Source organism: Bicyclus anynana, chromosome 22 (assembly GCF_947172395.1).
Source record: "Bicyclus anynana chromosome 22, ilBicAnyn1.1, whole genome shotgun sequence".
Classification (NCBI taxonomy): domain Eukaryota; kingdom Metazoa; phylum Arthropoda; class Insecta; order Lepidoptera; family Nymphalidae; genus Bicyclus; species Bicyclus anynana.
This window is the reverse complement of record NC_069104.1, coordinates 1,638,843-1,661,530: the sequence shown is the minus strand read 5'-3', so window position 1 is coordinate 1,661,530 and position 22,688 is coordinate 1,638,843. Positions and strand designations below refer to the sequence as shown.

The window sequence follows — 22,688 nt, the reverse complement described above, 5'->3', positions numbered from 1 at the left end:
TTCTCTTCCCGTGAGTTTTTCTATTAGTGTCAGTGAATTATTTGTCGACATATTTTTTTCCAGGGCTTCCTGGGCGCATAACCTAATGATTTTATAAGAAATAACACTGTATAATTTATGATGCAAAAGGATTTATTTATTAAGATTTTAACAAGCAACGTTAGTAATGCAAACCAGAACCAAAGAGAGTACAAAATTTAAAGTGACAGCTAATGTCACAGACACAATAATACAGAGTAATGATGAATTAAAGACAATATGTGTAAGGCGGTAAATTTAAAAGACATTTTCAACATTGTCAAGGGCTAACTTGTAAAGAATAAAAAAAAAACAAAGGCTGTTCAAAAATTCTTTACGCAGAGCAGAAATAGTAGGAGCCGAAATAAACTTCATTGTTGGTCCGTTGTTTAGCTTCGGATCACAAGGACTAGAGTTCAACTCAAGTCAATTTACTAGGCCCGACTCAGCCCGGACGAATCAAATCATGATTCGTCTTTCTTCCCGGGGGTATATCACCAAATTCCCTGTAAGAAAGAAAAAATCAGTTTCTTTTATACATAGGTACTTACTTAAAAAGCTTACTTGTCATAAATTCTAGTATCCTACTAACCTCAAACGGACTTTATTTCTACAATCATAAATGCAACTGTCACATTGGGAACAAAAAGTCCTTTCATCTGGACGGTGTCCCCTATTTCATACCCGCAGGGATTCAGTTGAATGCAAGTGGGGTAGTAAGCGATGGTTTTATGTTCTTTAGTGTCCCCACTGACAAAAGGAACACTGGGAAAGACATCCTCCCACCCTCCGTCTCAATGGAACGAACCATCTGTTAATGACGGGAAAATTGTTACATTTTTATACTTACACCACGTTACGTCTTTACTTTTTTGGTCTTATATACATATATTTTAGGAAATAGTAATCTGAGATGTATATGACGTCAGGTGGCGCGACTTGTTTCCTTAAAGAGTGGGGAGTTAGACAGGGTACCGGTCGGTTGGCGGGAACGACTTGCGATAGAAAGCGCTAGTCGTGCAGTCGGCTTCAGTATACTCGTGGCGTATACTGAAGCCGACTGCACGACTAACTAAAAATGTGGACGGCTCGAACCGTCCACATTTTTTGTTGTGTAATTCTCTTTATGGGTTACTTGGGATAGGCGGGGTGAGTGACTTGAGTGGAAAATGGGAGTGTTGGTTAACTGTCAAGGGCGCCCTTAACCCTACACACAACGTTCACAAGTGCGTGACTCCACTCAAGGTCATTCTCTTTCATTCTAGGGTCTTGTTTTGGGTACAGTTTAATTTGTAAATTAAGTTGTCCTGACAAATATTGTTCGACATTGGTTTTCTTATTTTTGTAATCCACTTCTGAGTTTTTACCAAAAGTATGTTAAGTATGTTAAGTATGTTTTGTATGTCGCGCGTAGTTCCCGTTTCCGTGAGAATACAAATATAAAACATAGTCTATGATACTCACAAATAACATGGCTTTCTAGTGGTAAAAGAATTTTCAAAATCGGTTTATTAGCTTCAGAGATTACCCTCTACAATATGTACCACGACATTTAATACATCTTTATAATATTAGTAAGATAGCAGACGCCCGCGGCTTTATATTAAAGTACGGATAAAATATTGCCTATGTTACTCAGTGATAATATAGCTCTATTCGAAGAAAGTTAGGTTCTGCCGCTGTTGGTTTGCGTGGATCGCGTCTTAGACCTACAGTACTCTAATAGTGTACCTAGTCTAAAGTTTCCACAGAGTCAATGACTCGTAAACAATAGAATAAAGACTGAATAATCTAATCCACGTCGTCCCACATCTAGACTGCACAAATCCTACTCTCGATCTCTCTTCTTTGCGTCATACTATGCACCTAAAAGGATTTCCCAACTAGCTATTAAATCAAAGACCATTTAGACTTAAACCTAATTATTATAAACGATTTGTTAAACGAAAAATGAAAAATTTAATAAATTAAAGGTGCGTAAATAATATTTTTGCAAGTTAGTAAGTACTAATATTATGTATTATCAGAATTAAGTATAATGTTTAATAAGAAATACCTACGTGTTTATTTTTAATAAACAACTAGCGGGCGCCCGCGACTTCGTCCGCGTGAAACTCGATGTAAATTTTCAATTACCCTTACCTAACTCTACCCCTACCCTAACCCTACCCCTACCCTACCCCCTACCCCACCCTACCCAACTCTACCCCTACCCTACCCAACCCTACCCCTACCTTTTCCTAAATTTGTTATGCTATAAACCTCACGGAGCCCGAGACCTTTCCAATGAATGCAAAACCGTGGAAATCGGTTCGTGCGTTCTGGAGTTATAGCGTCAGGAAGGAAAACCCAACTTATTTTTATATAGTAGAGATATCTAATAATAAAAAAAATACCGATCAACTTGAGAATCTCCTCCTTTTTGAAGCCTGTTAAAAAGAAATTTATTATTTTATTTTAAATTATTTTTAAAAGAAACACATCTGCACCCAAAATATTTTGCCTTTACTGTCGTATCCAAAAAATAATACTTACCCACTGAAAAAAACCGGGTCTTACTTAACAGCTTGAAATTTTTAAATAACTCTAAATTGTCTATTGGAGTCTCAGTAGAGAAAAATAATCCTCAGCAATATAGCGAGTGATCTATCGTCTCACCGTAGATAATTTGTCACGCCAAATTAACTCCACAGATTGTTCAATGATATTATGATAATGTTATGGAGTTATTTACAAGTGATACCACAAATCATCTCATAAATTTTTCACTATCGTCTAGACATTGCTAAAACTGTCCAGGTGCAACGACATTGCTGATAAATTTTAAATTAACGCAATTCACAGACGTGCCAACAGAATCAGCACCTCTAAACTAGCAGACCCCTTGCAGCACCCGCGCAGTTCCCACTCCAGTGAATACGCGGAAAAAATATAGCCTATGTTACTCGCTGATAATGGGAACTTTCTATTGGTTAGAGAATTTTTAAATCGGTCCAGTAGTTTCGAAACCCATCCATAACAAAGTAACTAGCAAAATTAAAACTAACCACTTGGTTTATTAATACAAGTACTTAATTATAAATAGAGAAGTAAGAAAACTTAAATATCAGGAATAAATCTATACTAATATTATAAAGCTGAAGAGTTTGTTTGTTTGAACGCGCTAATCTCAGGAACTACTGGTCCGATTGCAAAAATTCTTTCTGTGTTAGATAGCCCATTTATCGAGGAAGGCTATAGGCTATATATTATCTCCGTATTCCTACGGGAACGGAAACCACGCGAGTAAAACCGCGCGGCGTCATCTAGTAATAAATATGCTCCATTATAAAGCTATAATTACCAACCTGACTTCCAAAAATTTTGCCGACTGAGATCGTTGGGTTTTGTTATTAGGCAACGGAACGTTTGAAACTTTAGTGACCTAATTGTAATGCTTCTGGGTTTAATTAATTAAAAATTAAAAATACTATCACCTGGCAGCATTATAAAAACTATCGAGTACCGCCTAATTTTTATCTACACAAATAACACTTCACTTTCCTGAAGAAACTTAACAAGAGCGGTTTATAAAGTTAAAAATTATAAATTAAAAAAAAAACTAAATTATTATAACCTTAAAATATTTGTCATAGTAAACAGGGAAGTTTTATGTTGAAATTGGAACCATTTAGTGGGCGTTCTAAATCGGGTCTCAACCAAAATTGGGCATGCAAGTTGGAATGTCTGTGGATGCTATATGAAAATCACCGCCTTGTTGGGAAACGACCTTGCAGTGACTGCGGTCAATAAACGGTACTTCCAATGCATTTGAAAATCGACCATATTGTATTGCAATAAAGTGTGTAATCCTTTTCATGCGTGGTGTTTAGGGAGCTAATGAAATTAAATATTTGTCACCTTGTAAAGATATTTCGCGTAGGAATCAAAGTATTTTGGATATCTTATACGGATGGGGAAATGTTGGGTGTTGAATATTAATGCAAGTCCACGTAATAAAGAGTCTTGTGTTGAATAACTTTAGAACTTAGTTCAACAGTTTTATTGATGAGTCGTGGTTTGAATCGTTTAGGTCTTTAATATTCGCTACATTTCTACAACAATCTAGGGCCTGCGATAGTCACACATACTTCATTTTAGGAAGTATCATAATGTTCTATTTGCAACTGTATGTTCATGCATAAAAACGTAAACAATTTTAAAAGAAGGTGTGATTGTAATAATATTACCTACAGTCAAAAATAAAAATAAAATGGTAGCTGACTCATATCAAATTAAAATAAACCTAATTTAAAAATCATGTAAGTATTTTTTTTAAATTTTCCAAACGTCAAAAACCATTTTGTGACGTCACAATGTTACTTAATGTACTAAACGTCAAACTAATTGTTAACTACTATTTTTGTCAAACGCTCCGTTTGTATAGGATTTGCTAACGTGACGATAATCAAAAATTTAAGACTATTTAAAAAAGTGCCAACTAGCCTATTCGTTACAAAAAATTAGTAATTCTTGGTTTTATAATAAACTGCCACGTGAAACTAAACCCAACAGGCATGTCTCATAATAAGTTCAAAGTTTTTATTAAACGCAAGTTTATAGAAAAATCTCATTAAGTATATTCTTTAAGATTATAATATTATAAAGGATAAAACAGCTTGGTTTTAAATTGCTCTATAGTTCCATATTGTTTACTTATAGTTTTGTGTACTTATAGTTCTAGATAAATTTGTAAAATGGTGCAAATAAGAAACCCTGGCTGAGTTTGTTGTAGGCTCTTCGTCAATAGTATTCGTCGTCGTAGTCAAGTTTTCGACTAATTATATTATTATCATCATTATCTATACTAATATTATAAAGCTGAAGAGTTTGTTTGTTTGAACGCGCTAATCTCAGGATCCTGGTCTGGTCCGATTTGAAAAATTCTTTCAGTGTTAGATATCCCATTTACCAAGGAAGGCTATTTAATCCCAGTATTTCTACGGGAACGGGAATCACGCGGGTCTACTAGTCTTATAATGATTATGAAACACGGCTAAAACTCACGTGATATTACGTCGGAGTATGCCCGACTAGTTTCGAACCCATACGGGGCCCTTAGTCATGAGCTGGTTCTTGCGTCGCGGCACGATCCAAACTTATATGAATAACACTCACGATAGTTTAAATTCTAAAATAGTCTTATAATATTTTTACATGACGTTTCGAAAGTGCTTGTAAACTAAGCCTAACTGTAATCATGTTGACTTCTACTAGTCTAAAAGCAGACGTTATCTATAATACCACTAATTACTTTCTTTTCCTTGTCTCTTTACACCTACATCTTCGCAATCAATTGAAACTGATTTTAACGTGCAGTGAAAGTTTTGTACTCTATTTGGCAGATCGAAAGATAACTTCCAACGTTAATTTCTCGTTTGTGCTAATGTAACTCTAATTAATTATACGCTCGTGGTTATAAATTATAATTTGTTCTCACTAAATTATCATTTTTTACTGTTATATTTTCAACAATGAATAATTGATTTATTTTGTTACTGTTTTCGGAAAACTGACTATTTCTGTCTGTTTGTTTTTGCAAAATTATTAATTGTGAAAGATTGTAACACCATAAAATATGTTTATTTTTTGTGTAAAACCGCACCTTTTTCAGTAAATACACCCATGAGTTACCTAAAAAGCCTTTAAATCCAAAATTTAAATTAAATCGTCTTAACTCTAAATTACTTAAAATATTCTGATTTTGATTGTTTAGTTAACATTTTAATTTTATTAGGCATTTTTGTTTTTGTTTAATAGACAAAATGCGAATCGATGCTGAATCAGGCCTTATCATGATTTGTAAGTTAAATTTCTTTAAACAATTCCCAAGTATTTTTGGATTTATTGTCTGGCTTGATTCTTTAATTAACTCTTTGAACCCAAACGGTCCTTTGAGGAGTTTAATTACTACAAAGAATGAAGTAAACAGAAGTTAAGATATCTGTTCAATTTAGAGTTAAACAATTGAGTTTAATTAACTTGAGTGCCATTTTTATCTCTATTAGTTTCCCTAAAGTACTCTGTAACAGCAAATTCATCTCAATAAAGACCAAAGTAAACTAGGTTAAGTGAATGCAGTAGGTACGTCGTAATAATAGCCGATAGTATTGAGCCGTTATCGTCAAGCATTCCATCTTGCTTATCAGTACTGTATTTGATTGTGAATTTAGGTAATTTATCTCGCTGTATTGACCGTCTCTCTTCGTGATTATAGTTATTTCTCGAACAATTTAAAGTATCAATAGTAGTGAAATATTATGATGTTTATTGTACTTTCTACATGATTTTTCAAAATTGAAGCCTTCTTTAATAAATGAATTAAATTTGATTTGCAACGTTGATCTGAAATTTAGACTTCGACTCTTCGACTTCATTGTCGTGTTTTAAAAATTTATGACTTTTTTGGCAATTTTATAACAGCAGCCTCAATATTGACCAAACTGCTATTTTACAGTTCTTTATTTATTTATTTTTTAAATGTTTTAAGTAATTTATGGTACTACACAGGTCTATTGAAATGTTTACAATTCCTAGGAGTTCCACATGATTCAATCCCACAGTTGTCTGCAATTTTTCCAGCTAGACAATTTTTTGTGTGTGCAACTTTTTTGTACGCAATTACTCATTGTGGAGCTAGACTCAGCTAGAGCATTGGAGATTTGGCGCAAAAAATATAAAAAAGGGAAAAGTTGATCGAATCGCGACATGCATCGAAGAAACTTATGTCTCAATGTTTATTTTTTTTTAAACAATATTGTCCTTGGGCCAAGTTACAAAATATTTGTTTAGGTATAGGTACGTGATATTCATGACGAGTCTAAAAATATTATGAGCGATCCTAAAACAGCTAATTCTCTATTTAGATAAAATTTTACTTTTTATTGATATTCTTATTTTGTGATTAAACACAAAAACTAAAACATTTTTTCCTTTGACATCTCGTTTATCTTTGGTACATATATGATTGCTTGAACTACAATAAAATATCATGAATACTAATCCCAACTAAAAGTCCAGAGATCGATCACCCAGATTTGCTAAGTGATAATTAATTAAATAATATAGTAAATCAATAAAGCTACAGTTAATTAAACACGGTTAACGTTGATGGCCATAATAAAGATAATTTAAACGATTTGTTAATTAAAACGAGATCAGTCGATCGCCAGTATGAACATTAAAGGTATAATATTTTATTTATTGACCAAACATACTGTTACTTTAGATCGTAAATCGAAAAGTAACGCCTTAGTAATTAATAAAATTTAATTTCTTAAATTAACGTTGTAAAGAATAAAAATTAAAATAAAAAAAATTCACAAAATTTACCTTTTTATAATATTAGTATTGATGAAAAGTTTGTCGTGCTCGTCGTCGTGCATAAGTCAAATACTTGCGGTTGACGACTATGATGTTTAGATTTTGGTGGCTTTCGGACAGTTTTAAAATCAGCTGGCCTATTCTTTAACTTTGAGTAACTATAATGTATTCTCATTCTATACATAAAGATTACCAACGTGATTTCGTATTCACTATTAATTTATTGCTAACCGATCAAAATGTATGACTTACCCTGAAACCTACTACCTTTCAAAGCCACCACGGTCCGGGCTCTAACACTATCTACCGTACCTATGGTAAGAGCATAGGCTGACAAACTTACAGCCTTCACAATATGTGGTATGTCTGGCCATCGCACACTCTTTGAATAATGTATCAGCAACAAAGTCACTCGACTCTGATCTATAAATGAGATCATAAGAAAAAAACCCTTTGAATAATTCTCTTAGTTCCGCACAATAAGCTACAGTGTAAGGAACTTCTTATAGTTATAGTACAATAACTGCAATAAAATTGAAACAACATTCCTACGCTGTGACCCCACATGTTTACGGGCTGTGTAATCGATAACTATTGAATCACTGTTCATCGATTTGTATCGTAATGTGCATTCCTCGGTTCACTTTTTGTTGATTGGTTTAAGATATCAAGACCCAATTTGATTTGTACCAAGATACCGATTTATTTGCTTCATAGGAAAATATGAATTATATTAAAGTATGTGAAGTTTTAGGGTTAGGAACTGATTTTGCTAATTCTTTTACCCAAAGCCACGTTATTTGTGAGTGTTATAGGCTATATTTTATCCCCGTATTAGCAAAAAACCGCGTGGCGTCTTGAATATAAAATTGTTTATATAAGCTTTTGTTATTTTGTATTTTTATTTAAGTTCCCAATTATGACATATTATTACCTAGATGCTGTTATCCAACGCGTTTTTACAGAGGATTTTTGTTAAGGAGGAGACAGCGTGAATAGGCAAATGAGAATTTCTAAAATTAGTTTTTTGTTGTGTTGCACCTCTTGTATATAGTACCGCATCGCATTATGACCTTTCCCCCTATTTTTGAGGATTCGGAGAATAGTACCGCATCTAAATGTTTGCTTTTTGTTGGAGAGGGGATTTGGGAATTTGACTCTCCACGTTGCTTTTTGGCGGGCTAAGCATAATATGTACTTATTTGACTGTAACAATCTCTATCAAACGTAGGATGATGACCGACTGCTTAACATTCTGAGGCACGTGTCTTAAATTGTACCTTATATTGTTGGATTAATTTCATTTTGATTAAATATCTCAGCACAACAGATCAGGCATTTGTTGTAACATTCACAAAACGTAAATATTCAAGTAGCGAGTAGGCAGCGTCAATGTTATTGGGTGACCTTTATAATATAGGTAAGTGTTTTATATGGCGTGCCAGTGGGCGTACGTGTTAGGAAATAATTGGGTCACATCGTCAGCTAAGGCGTCGAGTTGGAGTTTGAATTAAATTTTCACGACTGTTCTATGAGAATGTTTGATTTAAGTTAACTTTTAAGATATTTATAACTTCAATAGCTAAAGTTATGGGGCCAAAAATTGGGTCACTTCATCAGGTAAGGTCTCTTTGAGTTGGAGTTTGAATTAAATTTTTACGACGGCTCTATGAAAATGTGTGATTTTAGTTAACTTTTAAATTATTTAGAAGCTCCGGTTATGGGGCCAAATAATTGGGTCACATCGTCAGCTAAGCCCTCTTTGAGTTGGAGTTTGAATTAAATTTTCATGACTGTTCTATGAAAATGTTTGATTTAAGTTAATTTTTAAGATATTTAAAACTTCAATAGCTAAAGTTATGGGGCCAAATAATTGGGTCACTTCGTCAGCTAAAGCCTCTTCGAGTTGGAGTTTGAATTAAATTTTCATGACTGCTCTATGTGAAAATATGTGATTTTAGTTAACTTTCAAATTATTTAGAACTTCAATAGCTCAGGTTATGGGGTCAAATAATTGGGTCATTTCGGCGGCTTCGGCCTCTTTGGTAACGGTGCTTGACTCGTTTAGTAAGTTTGGGTAAGATGCCAAGAAACTCTTTGGTGTGCCTGCAAATTAAACTTACAGGCGATTTCTATTAAAGTGCTTATAAAGTAAAAAATAATTCTTAAATAATTAAGCCTTAATAGGTCAAATAATTGGGTCATTTTGTCAACTACGGCCTCTTTGGTGCTTGGCTCGTTTGGAAGTTGGGCCTAGAAACGTTTTGGTATGAAGTGCTAATTTAACTTTCATGAGTGATCTATTAAAATGTCTGGTTCTCTTAGATCAGCGTTTCTCTAATTTTTTTGGTGACGGAACCCTTTTGGAAGACGAAATACTTGACGGAATCCTACATTAAAACAATTGTTTTTGTAAATGTATTCTTTATTAATTAATAGTATAGGTACAATGTAACAGTTACTACTTATTACATACTTACTAAGTTACTAACTACACTTCGACGCGTAAAAACGTTCGACCTGAGATAGGTGTTTTGTTTATTTTTTTTCTATACTCTCGCGGAACCCCTACAGGGGCTTCACGGAACCCCAGGGTTCCACGGAACACACTTTGAGTATGGCTGTCTTAGATGTTTAAATTATGTAGAAACATATACTCTGCTCTACGAGTAGTTATGTTTCAAATCACTTTGTCAGCTAACTCTTTGGTACAGTGCTTGACTCTTTGGAAGTTGGCTCAAGAAACGCTTTGTTGTGCAGGACTAATTTAACTTTCACGAATGCTTTACTAAAGTGTTTGATTTTCTTTGATTCTTAAATTGTTTAGAGCCTTTTAAAAACTCTAGTTATGGGTCAAATATTTGGGTCAATTTGTCAGTTACGACCTCTTTGGTACGGCGCTTAACTCATTTGTAAGTTAGGCCAAGAAACACTTGGGTGTTTAATTTGTAAATTGAATTTTTACGAGGGCTCTATGAAAGTGCCTGATGTTTTAGTTTATTTAGGTTTAAAGGTTTTATTTAACTGTAAAATAACTTTCCCTGTTTGGAGGGTCGTTTTACATTTTACTCCCTTCCTGTTGACAGATTGGTCTGATATTTTGGTGCACACCTTTATTAGTTGTGATGAACTAAATAGTCGAAATAAAAATATTACTGCTACGCGCTCCACAATTTTAATGATTATGATGACTGGTAACTTTCGGTTGTCCGCTTTTATATAAAAAAATAGACATCACTCCATAGTTAAAGGATCAATAAGTCCTTAAGGATATGTGACTCAAACAAACACTCGACTTCAAAAAGGGGTTTAGAACGTGAACTATTTTGTATTGTATAACACAAGCCGTTGACACATCGTCACTCAGCGACATCGCACTAATAAAACCCACACTAACTTTTTTTTTTTTATTCTTTACAAGTTAGCCCTTGACTACAATCTCACCTGATGGTAAGTGATGATGCAGTCTAAGATGGAAGCGGGCTAACTTGTTAGGAGGAGGATGAAAATCCACACCCCTTTCGGTTTCTACACGGCATCGTACCGAAACGCTAAATCGCTTGGCGGTACGTCTTTGCCGGTAGGGTGGTAACTAGCCACGGCCGAAGCCTCCCACCAGCCAGACCCGGACAAATTAAGAAAATCTCAATCTGCCCAGCCGGGGATCGAACCCAGGGCCTCCGTCTTGTATATCCACCGCGCATACCACTGCGCCACGGAGGCCGTCAAAACCCACACTAACTATAAATAATAGTTCATCGACTGCTCCAAAATTAATCGCGGGACATTTCAGCACTTTCACTTACATGCCAAGCTTCAATAAACTGAGTACGTCTGCTCCACGACGCTCGATAGTTCACGGTTAATAAAATTCGTTCTCGCTATAAAGTGTTTTTAGATGTGCCAACATGTTCGGCAGTTGCTTATTGACGCTTTTACTTCGGACATACGAAGCTGTACTCAATTAGGAAGGTGCACCTACTTTGGTTGGTTGTAATACGAACCTATTTATCATCATCAGCCTAATTTTAAAGGCTACTGCACTTTATAGAAGAGAGAATTTGGAGTTAAGACACCACGCTTCTCAAATGCAAAATAGCGTTCTTAGGTCGACATAAAGTCTGCGAGTAAGTGAAAATTAAATAAAACATACTCAACAGACTTTAAAAGCACAAAATGTACCCACAATGTGTGTTACTTGCTGAACAGTTTAAGGCGATGCCTAGCCAGTGTGTTAATTTAAGACGTTTTGAAATAATCTCATTAAAGAACCATCTGAAAGCCGAAATCTTTATGACATAAACAGATATCATAAAGATTAATGACGCATCACCAATATCAAGTTGGTACGTCTGTAGACGTTTATAGAAACTGCCGAGACGAAACGCGTAATGCAGTCAAATCAAAATCATCTAAGTAAATGGGGAGAAAGGATGACTTTTTTTGGTTGTTCTAGATCTTTTGTATTGAAAGTAGTTTCTGCAGTTTTTAGAAATTCGGTAATTGTTCGGTTAATTAACGATGTGCTCACATTTTATTTCTTTTAAGTAAATCTAAAGGCACTGATTTACTATGTTATTGTGATTGGGCTGTGTTTTAATATATAACATTTTTTTTTAAATTAATCAATTCGGGCAATGATTGTTACTATACCTAACAATCACTCTAATAATGATAATGACCGGGGCTTAACACCTGTAACTTCCAAACTCCAGGTTGCTAATAATTTCGCGATAGTGAAAATTAATTAAATATTTCATTGCTCTACATTTGAAATTATTTAAAAACTTTTGTGGATAGGTACTCAAAAGTTTCTTGGAAGAAAAAATACTACCAATATAAATTGGTAACTTAGTTTAAGTCCCTTTGTTCACGTGATCTTTAAGGAACACTGTCCTCCTCAAAATTGTGATGTCAAGGCTGTACTTGACAGTTTTTTTTAAATTACAGAGGCCCTAGACCGAGCGAGACTGGCGCGCGAGCGGCGCGAAGCTGAACAGAGGAAACGGCTGGACGAGCTCAGAGCACACGCAGCCGCCGCGCAGGCTCAGCGAGAGAAGCGAGATGAGGACCGGCGCAAGCGACAGGCAGACCAACGCGCAAGAGACGATGACAGGCGGACACAGGTAAGAGCAGCAAGCGAGCAGACCCACACACCTCACGTACGTCACACTAGTGTAGATGCGTTGATATCGCAGCTCTCGGCACGAAAGTTGAAACCTTACAGAGGAATAAGAGAACCAATAATCGCTGACTTTGACGGTTAGACCAAATTGAGTGGAGCTAAAAGCAAATGATCTTAAGAATCTTCGAGTAGTTTAGAGAATTTAGCAATTTTCGCTGGACGTCAGAAGTTTAGAAGATGAAGCTTCTGAAGATTTGCAAATATTTCGATTGACAAGATAACTTTTCGATATGGTTTAAGATTCTAAACTTGCAAGAATTGCCTCAATACAGGCAACAATGTGTGATACTGGCAAATATTCCGTGCTGTAATTTACATTTTCAACTTTCGTGACATGCACTGTACCTAATAACAAAGATACACAGTCTCGCGTTGCATAATCTCCTTGAAAATGATACTCGTACCGTTTGATGACACAAACTAAGACCATGATTAAATTTGCGTTAGCTTAAGCTGCAAAATATTTCTATCTGATGCAGACTGGTAATGTGACACCAAATCGCAATGGCTCTTTTGAAATAGATCATTGCATTTTTTTGTGTCTTAAAAACAAATACTCGAAGTACAATTTCTACACTTCCATGAAACTGTGTGTCTTGGTTGTTTATATCAACGAATAGATTTTAAGTATTCGTATGCTTGCAGAAGAGAGATGAGGAGCAATGCCAGCGGCAATTGGGGCTGCACGCTAAAGAGGACGATAGGCGAATACAGGTAAGTTAATTCTGGATAGCTATCTGTATTTCTGATAACGGCAGATTAAGGTGAAAAGGTGCAGAGTATTTGAGTTTCTCCTTCGGGATGTCAACACAAGAATTTGCAGAATACAAGACTGTTACTCATCTCGTATTCCAGGTATGTAAAGTTTTCTTAAATGTGGAAACTTCTTGGCGGTAACTTTGGCAATGTCTGCTAACTACTCTATGTTGGCAATTCATAATTTAAAATTGGCTCTTGTCTGTTGTTTACAGCAGCTTTGTTCCGTAATCAAAAAAAATAATTAGGATTAGTAAGTGACTGGCCTTTTCATTGGTCCCAATGCGATGTCCCATCATTGGTTACCTGATTGGAATAACTTCAAATCTTTAGCAAATATAATAAATACTAAAACAGGAGATGAACGTTTTTGCCAAAACAAGGAATGACACAATTCTTAGCTCTGACATCAGACTTTAAACTCCCCTTAAGTCCGTATTAAAGTCAGCAGATAACAATTGGAGTGCTGTTAGCAAAAATCAGGTAAGGTTTCAATCAGGTAAAAATCAGGCAGCAGCACAGCCAAAGCAAGAAGGTTTGTTGTTTCAAAAGTTCTCTAGGTAAAGGATATGCAGTATGTCGTCATATATTATTTAATTGGAAAATACCTACAAGGCAACGCAGTGATGGCAAGATATCAGCTTCTAGTTTACAGTGAGTTGTTTACATTTTTGTTACAGTTATGATATTGTGCTTGTTTGTTTGTGTTGTACGTCGTGAGTCGGTGCGTGGTATTTCCTGTGAGTGCCTTTCGGTTTTTAATGAAGTCTTTTGTGTGTTCACGTCATTCATAATAATGTCCAGTCATTCATTTAAGTGTACTATTTATATAGACGTGTGTATTGCGTTATTGCGTATTATGAATGGTTTATTAGACCTTAATGGTTTCTTTAACTTTGACTCCATTTTTTTAATTATCAGACATTTCTTTTTTTAATTAAGTATCAGACATTTCTTTAAACTAAATTTCTTTGATCGTGGTAACTACTGGCTACCAGCTCTGGCTATCATTTAACTTTGATGTTTGATGTAAGTACGTACGTGATTAGGGATTATAGTTATTCTTTCAGGGAAAAGGTTTGGTATAAAAAGATATGCTACTCAATGAAGTGTTCATATAAAATGTTAAACGAGCTCTGATAACTTTATAGCTAATAACCCACTTGATAACAATAAACTGCTCTTGCTTGAAGTTAAAGATTCTCGCACAGTATACGTTGTAGTTTGCGTTCAATATCTGTCAAGAAATAGGTGTATGTTGTATGCGATTTGCGTCTTATATGACGCAGAATTTTGTTCGTAGTAGTGTGTGCAAAGCTTAAGATGCAAGTTCATTGTGTTATTTATCTAGGTTACAGTAATAAGGATATTCCGGTGCACGTATCGCGGAAACCCTTCGTGTATTTATTTTGTTATTATTATTAGCCCACGCTCCGCCGTTTCACCCGCATAGTTCCCGTTACCATGAGAATAAGGAATATAATATAACTTATGACACTCAGAAATAACGTGGCTTTCTAGTAGTAAAAGAATTTTCAAAATCGGTTCGATAGATACAGAGATTACTTAGCCCTACAATACCACAAACTTTACCTCTTTATAATATTAGTAAAGATGAATCCGTCAATTTCACGATGATTTTTCCGAGATAAAAAGTAGCCCGTAATTATTCTGCTTTAATACAGTGCCGGATTCATCGTCAGAAGCATCAAGGTACCTTGATGTTTAAGCAACATTCCCCTGTTGGTCTACGTATCATTAAATCAATTAATAATGAATTAATGAAAAAACGCGCGGATTTTGAAATTGCTATCGTGTGCTCGTTTTTTTACTTGGTTGTCCCTAAACGGTATGCTCTAAGTAAGCAATTGCTATAGAAACTTATAGGCTAATCCAGTACTGCTTCAATGTCCATTTTATCTCTTATTTTAGCATAATTATTAAATTAGTATAGATAATAACTTCTCACTTGTCGGTTTTGGTTATTATACTGAATCGAGATTTGCACAGGTGCACTGTAATTCCACTATTGAATAGGTTTCGGTAGAGTACGCAAGACCGACGCGCGACCATTGAAAGCGCGAGATGCGGTGACATCATCACGCAAGGACGCGGTTATGCAATCACAGCGTATTGTCTAAGAGACAGTGGACAATTAGTGCCTATATTTATGTAGAGACTGTTAGTAACTTAACCGATTGTTTTTAACATCCTTTGATAGTTATTAGTTATCGCCTACTCAACATCAAAGATATTTTCGCACTTGGTTTTTTTTTACCAAATAAATCTGATTATAATATTTGTAAAATAAAACCATCCTCTAATAAAGCACATTTGCTAGGAACACTGCTGTACCTATACCTAATACTAGAATTGCTTACGACCTGTGAGTCCGCAAGAATTGTTTTTGCGTCGAAAAGTTGTCGTCACAAGATGCAGTGACATCATCGTGATAATAACTAACTAGGACGCGATTATGCAATCACAGCGTATAGTCATAGAGACAATGGACAATTTTCACTTACTCAAAATCGATAATATTTTTCACACGTACCAATAGTTCACGTATACCTAGTTTATCCACCGTAAGTAGATACGGACAGCTTACGCCAAGGACATATCCCGTAAAGAAAAAATACATATTCATTTATTTTGATGTATATGCCTCACTAGTTTAGATACGGGGCACTTAGTCATGAGTTGGTTCTTGAAACGCGGCACAAACTTATGACATGTCATAATGAAGTGACATCATCCCAAGCATCATCATCGCAGTTATGCAATACCGGTGTATATGCTTAGAGCCAGTGGACAATTACTGTCTATAATTATGTAGAGACTAGACTAGACTAGTGAAACGGTTGTTTGAACAGTCTTTCATAGTTATTAGTCTGGCTATTGCGTGATGAAATGCATTATGAATTCTACCTAACTCGGCTTTGATGACTTTTAATAAAGTTATAATATAATAAGTATTTATTACGTCGTTTAATAATACTAAAGGTCACCCAGTACACAATGTCTACTTAATAAATATTACTTGTTTTAATTGCAATTGACTTACAAGATAGAAGATATTGTTTCCTCGGCTAAAATCCTCCTCGAAAATCAATCGGCTAGCTCGTAGACTTGAATGGCTCGAATAGTTTAGAAATGTATGCAAATCGTTACCGTGTTTTTGTGTAAGTAGGTAGGTAATATATTGTTTAAACCCAAATTCTTCAGAATACCATAATAAGTTAAAACACGAGTAGATGTAAGTATGTTACACTAAACATAGCTATGACTCGACGTGATAATTTGTGATTGCATTGAAGATTCAAGTAAACAATGCAGTATTATAATATTATCATTATCATCCACAACCTCTTAGGTACTGCCCCGCATTGGTTTGTTAATTATATTGGTGATATGATGAACAATCTGCTCAGAAAAGTTCAGATTCCAATGATTTGGTAGTTTTTCCTGGAAAGTTTTCCGGGAGTTCTGAAAATTGGTTATCTTATAGATTTTATTGTCATAAAACTGTTTTTAGACGCCGATTTCCAAAATGGCGGCGCGAACGGCAAAGATACGAGGTGGCAAAGTTGAAATTCGCAAAGAGCACATCGAAATCCATAAGATTACCAGTTTTCAAAACTCCCGGAAATCTTTGCGGGTAACCTCATTCTTAGCACCAGATGATGAAGGCGAAACTCAACTTTAAGTCTACTTCAGCTCAAAAGAACATCTTTGTTTGATAAAATGTAATATTTCTTGCAAATAAATGATTCTGATTCACATATTTCACTTGCATAATTCCCGTTCCCGTGGGAATACGGGGTTAAAACGCTCACAAATAACGTGGCATTATATTGGTAAAAGTATTATCAAAATCGGTTCAGTAGTTCCAGAGATTACCCCCTACAACCTTATAAACTTAAGCTCTGTATAATTTTAGTATACATATATGTACGTAGGGATTGTGTTGATTGATGTATCGTTGGTTGTTGATAACAAAGATTAGCGAGACAATAACAGTTGCATTATCAACTTTATCGATCATTTCTGATAAAAAAAGTTATCACGCAGTTGATAATTACAGAGATATATAAACGGAAATATTATTGAATAAAACTAGGCGTTTATTATGATAGCCAACAAATCCAAACAATGACGTCACACAGTTCCGAAAGAGAATCCTCTCGTGTTATTATCTCTGATACAGAAGCATCTTTAGATGTTGACTCTAGAATCAGTGGCATTATCATTAACAACCCATATTCGGTTCACTGTTGAGCACGAGACTCTTCTCTGAATGAGAGGTGTTAGGTTGGCAATGCGTGTTGGCAGACTTCACACATGTAGAGAATTAAGTAAATTCACAGTTATGCAGGTTTTCGCACGATGTTTTTCTTTCACTGTCTCAAACACTCGATATTTATTTCTTAAAATGCCCATGACTGAAAAATTGGAGGTGCATGCCCCGGACCGATGCATACCTACGCCCTCCGAATCAAAGGTAGAGTCATAGCCACTGGGTTGTCACGTTTCAATCAGTGGTATAGCGTTAATTAATCTAGAAGAGTATCTCATAGCTCTCATATCATAGCGTTTACTAATCTAGAAGAGTATCTCATAGCTCTCATATCATAGCGTTTACTAATCTAGAAGAGTATCTCATAGCTCTCATATCATAGCGTTTACTAATCTAGAAGAGTATCTCATAGCTCTCATATCATAGCGTTTACTAATCTAGAAGAGTATCTCATAGCTCTCATATCATAGCGTTTACTAATCTAGAAGAGTATCTCATAGCTCTCATATCATAGCGTTTACTAATCTAGAAGAGTATCTCATAGCTCTCATATCATAGCGTTTACTAATCTAGAAGAGTATCTCATAGCTCTCATATCATAGCGTTTACTAATCTAGAAGAGTATCTCATAGCTCTCATATCATAGCGTTTACTAATCTAGAAGAGTATCTCATAGCTCTCATATCATAGCGTTTACTAATCTAGAAGAGTATCACGTAGTTTGTAAGTGCATGGATGCTAAGTAAATAAATAAATAAATAGAAGTTGGCAAAATTGTAAGACCGTCAGTGACAGTGAGACCCTTTTGAACTTGTATTCTCTCATATCTCGTATATCTATAGTCATCACTATCAATTTAACGACTAACTACAGGGCTGACCTCCCTCCGTGTAAAAATAGTACATTTATCTTTGTTAATTACATAGTTTAATTATTGATACAAAGAAAAGAGAGATCTAAAAACTTACCAACAAACCTAAAATGTTTGTAACTTCTGATCTGTAGTACAATATACATAGTATGTATAATTGTATACGCCATGACTGCAGTAAGACTACAATCTACGCCAAAGGTGTGTCGGAAATATCTCGGCTATCTCGATCTAGGTAGAATTCCACTCAACGGTGCTTGACCTCTGATCCCGCATTGCAATCATAAGTCGGTGCATTCGAGCTGATACTGCGTTATTACCGAATGGACTTAAATCGTGCGATTTGCCAGACAGTAGATCCAGGTATTACCCCCCTACAACACAAACCACAAACTTTACCTCTATATAATATTAGTATAGATAAACTACTGTACTACTACTTTAAATCAAATAAAAAAACGTACATCCACATCTTTTGACGGCCTCCGTGGCGCAGTGGTATGCGCGGTGGATTTACATGACGGAGGTCCTGGGTTCGATCCCCGGCTGGGCAGATTGAGGTTTTCTTAATTGGTCCAGGTCTGGCTGGTGGAAGGTTTCGGCCGTGGCTATTTACCACCTTACCGACATAGACGCACCGCCAAGCGATTTAGCGTTCCGGTACGATGTCGTGTAGAAACCGAAAGGAGTGTGGATTTTCATCCTCCTCCTAACAAGTTAGCTCGCTTTCATCTTCGATTACATCATCACTTACCATCAGGTGAGATTGTAGTCAAGGACTAACTTGTAAAGAATTAAAAAAAAAATCAGTGAGTGCGGTGCATTTCACCGATCATACATATATCGATGTTGCTTGGTAGCGAAATACCCAACGTGGTAGTAATACTTGAAATTAACTTCTTAAAACCAATCATTTTAAATAGGGATATATTTAATAAATAATGTCTTGTCTTTACGTTTGTATATAACAAGATTTTAACATTGTTAGTAGCCATTTAAATAATTTCGCTTTCCAATTTTCTAATTTCACTATCCATCAGTAGAGTACGTAAACACAATTTACTGGAGTAGAGAAAGTAACATACGTTGCAGGTGTCATTTAAAAAGAGCGCTGAGTAGTTTACGGTTCTTGCTACTGTACGAAAGACATCTTTATATTGTAGCCACACGCCCCACTGTAGTAATTGTGAAGTTCCCGTTTCCGTGAAAATACGGGGATAAAATATATTCTATGACACTCAAAAATAACGTGGGTTTAGGAGGTAAAATAGTTTTCAATACCACAAACTATACCTCTTTATAATGTTAGTATAGATATCTCACATTTCTGCAAGTGTTTTTTCCTTGAGGTTTCTTTTTTCATTCAGATATCAACATTCATCATGTTGAAACGATGATTATATTGAAACAGTTACAAAAGGGAAAAAGTATATCGGCCATGTTTCAAAGATTTATAATAACAGAGGGTCGAAAGTGCCTTAAGGCTCGAAAACTGTGGTGTAGTACGGCTGCATTTTGTTTGTTTTCTTTAGTTGTTCTTGGCAGAGACACTGAATTAATTTACGTGGAAAAATAACCTTCCTCCAAATTGTATTTTCTTGTATCTATGTAATCGCTCTTATTTTATTAGCATGTAAACGTTTATAGCTCCACTGTTAAAGTGCCGAAATCAACACCCGACAGGTCGTGGATTCTATTCCTCGGTAATTGTCGTAGCCACTCTTAATAAAGCCTGACTACTAGTTGAAGGAAAATCACCACATTATACAAATACTGCTAATATTCGTATTAATTTATATTTCCATACAAACGTCGATAGGTCAGCGCTCTGTTTACGCGACACCAACTACAACGCGTAACGTTTACCGTTAGAACGCAGTTTAAAGAGATTTGTTGCATAGAGCAAGGCGACCTAGCGCAGGCCTTGGCGCCGAGTTGTGTGATCGATGACCTGTGAAACAATTGTGGTAACCCGTTAAAGCCTTGCTGTTTACGTCAAAAAGTTATTTTTTTACTTCTGGCGTAAAAAAAGTCTATAATTACTGCTCGCACCTAAATTTTGTATAACGATTAATAAATAACGTTTTTCTAATTGTATGTTTTTTAATATGGCCATTTTGTAATCCTCTTGATGAGCCCTTGAATTTGATACCCATATTGTTGAAACTCGAGTCTATACGACTGACAGTCGTCGTATTGGTTTATTTTTCTTTAATTCTCATGTGAGATTACTTGATCGTCAGTGGCTGACATAAGTAAACGAAACCCTGGTGCCAGGTGTAAACAAGACTGTGCGATGGACGGCAATTGAACCTAGGACTTTCAGACTAAGACACAAAAACCTGAACAATTGAAGTATAGACGCATTGTATAGTACGAATCTGTACTAGCATCACATTTATTTCTAATCACAAACGTCTATTTTTAGATTCTATTCTATTATGCGTGTGTGAGACATAACCGGGTCATCTTATATAACTTCTTGGATTATTAGGTCGAGTCGCAATGAAGTAGGTATATAGGAGATATTGTTTTATGCATTTAAGAGATTAGCGCGAACATGCAGACAGACAGAAATAATTTTTATAAGTTGTTTTTTTTTTCGTTGGCTGCTTTTCTTTTACTGACCCAATTAATTATTAATATTTTTAACCTCCGACGCAAAAAGGGTGTTATAAATTTGACGTGTCTGTCTGTCTGTCAGTCTGTCTGTGGCACCATAACTCTCGAACGGATGAAGATTTAGTTTCTTTTTTTTTATTAAAGGTGCCTTATGCGCGATTTTACTTAGACATGTTTGGATAATCGGTTGAGCCGTTTAAAAGTTGTGAGGGTGAAAGTGGGGAAGAATAACCGAATGTTTGCAAATATACTCAGAGGTCTCAAATGAAAGCTCACTGAAAGAGAATATTGACGAAGTCTGCCAATCCGCATTGGCCCAGCATGGTGGACTATTGGCTTAACCCCTCTCATTCTGATAGGAGACTCGTGCTCAGCAGTGAGCCGAATGTGGGTTAATAATGATTAAGTACTTGAATAGGCACTTGAGTTCCATTCTGCACTTATAATTAACATTGTAAAGCGGAATATACTTTGTAACACAGGTTATATTCTGCTAGACTGACAAATTACTAAGTTTATTTTAATAATGACTTTTACTTACATTGTCCCACATTACGCAAATATCTCGAGAATTTTTCCAATACCAGCACAACATGCCTGCCGTTCCGGAATTAGCCGGCCGATTGTACATGACGTTTCATACTGTCCGTATAGCAATTTAGTATTTAAGACTATCCGATGTTAACGACTTTGTCTGTGTGGAATACGGTATAAGAGATACCATTTTTTCAATACATAGGATGTGTAACTGGTTTTTTCTTTACATTCTTCTAAAGTAATAGTGATGTATAAAGTCGTAAACTTTATTGACTACATACCTATTTATAAGAGAGGTAATATCCCAATGGATATGACCTCAGCCTTCGATTCGGAGGGTGTAGGTTCGAATCCGGTCCGGGGCATGCACCTCCAACTTTAGTTATGTGCATTTTAAGAAATTAAATATCACGTGTCTCAAACGGTGAAGAAAAACATCGTGTGTGGAGTCTATTGGTCCCCTCTCAGAGGTCTCTGATATCTTTGAGAGGAGACTCGTGCTCAACAGTGAGCCGTATATAGGTTGATGGTGATGACTATTAAATATTTCACTGAAGGTTGTCTCTGAAGGCTATCGCTTCTAGCCATAAGGCCGCTTTTGCGCATTTCACTTTTCTTTTGTGTTTTCTTCTGTCACTTTACATTTTTATGCAATGACGACTATCTATCTAATCCAAGGCTCGACTGATAGTCAACGGATGACGTGACCGGGTCATCTTGTGTACCACAGCAATTATCAGATCATAGCGCAATGGAGTTGCATCCACTTGGATGTCCGCAGACGTCTCTCGCAGGAACTACTCGATTCTACGATTAGTTTTGAAGTTGTCTTCTACGCAGTTGCACTATTAAATACGCTGCATACTTTTATATGAATACTGCTTCGCAAATAATGCTCAATAGGTTTCGACTAATTAGTAATTAGCGATCAATTCAGTCTGTAATCGGTTTAGCTGAGCGATATTCGCCAAACAAGAACATTTTCGAGGCAATGATTATTTTATACCTACTAAACGGTCATGCAATGATACACAGGTCAT

At 35.7% G+C, this 22,688-nt stretch overlaps 1 protein-coding gene across 8 annotated transcripts in view; it reads left to right on the top strand.

The window, feature by feature from the left end:
- LOC112043386 (calponin homology domain-containing protein DDB_G0272472) overlaps window positions 1-22,688 on the top strand; it is an 81,177-nt gene that overhangs the window by 16,907 nt on the left and 41,582 nt on the right. For 7 of the 8 annotated variants that reach the window (XM_052888452.1, XM_024078783.2, XM_052888453.1 and 4 more), the window contains exons 2-3: window positions 12,331-12,506; window positions 13,211-13,279. In XM_052888452.1, coding sequence (XP_052744412.1) covers window positions 12,331-12,506; window positions 13,211-13,279 — 245 coding nt within the window. The remainder of the gene's footprint in view (window positions 1-12,330; window positions 12,507-13,210; window positions 13,280-22,688) is intronic. The other variant, XM_024078785.2, reaches the window with a different exon arrangement.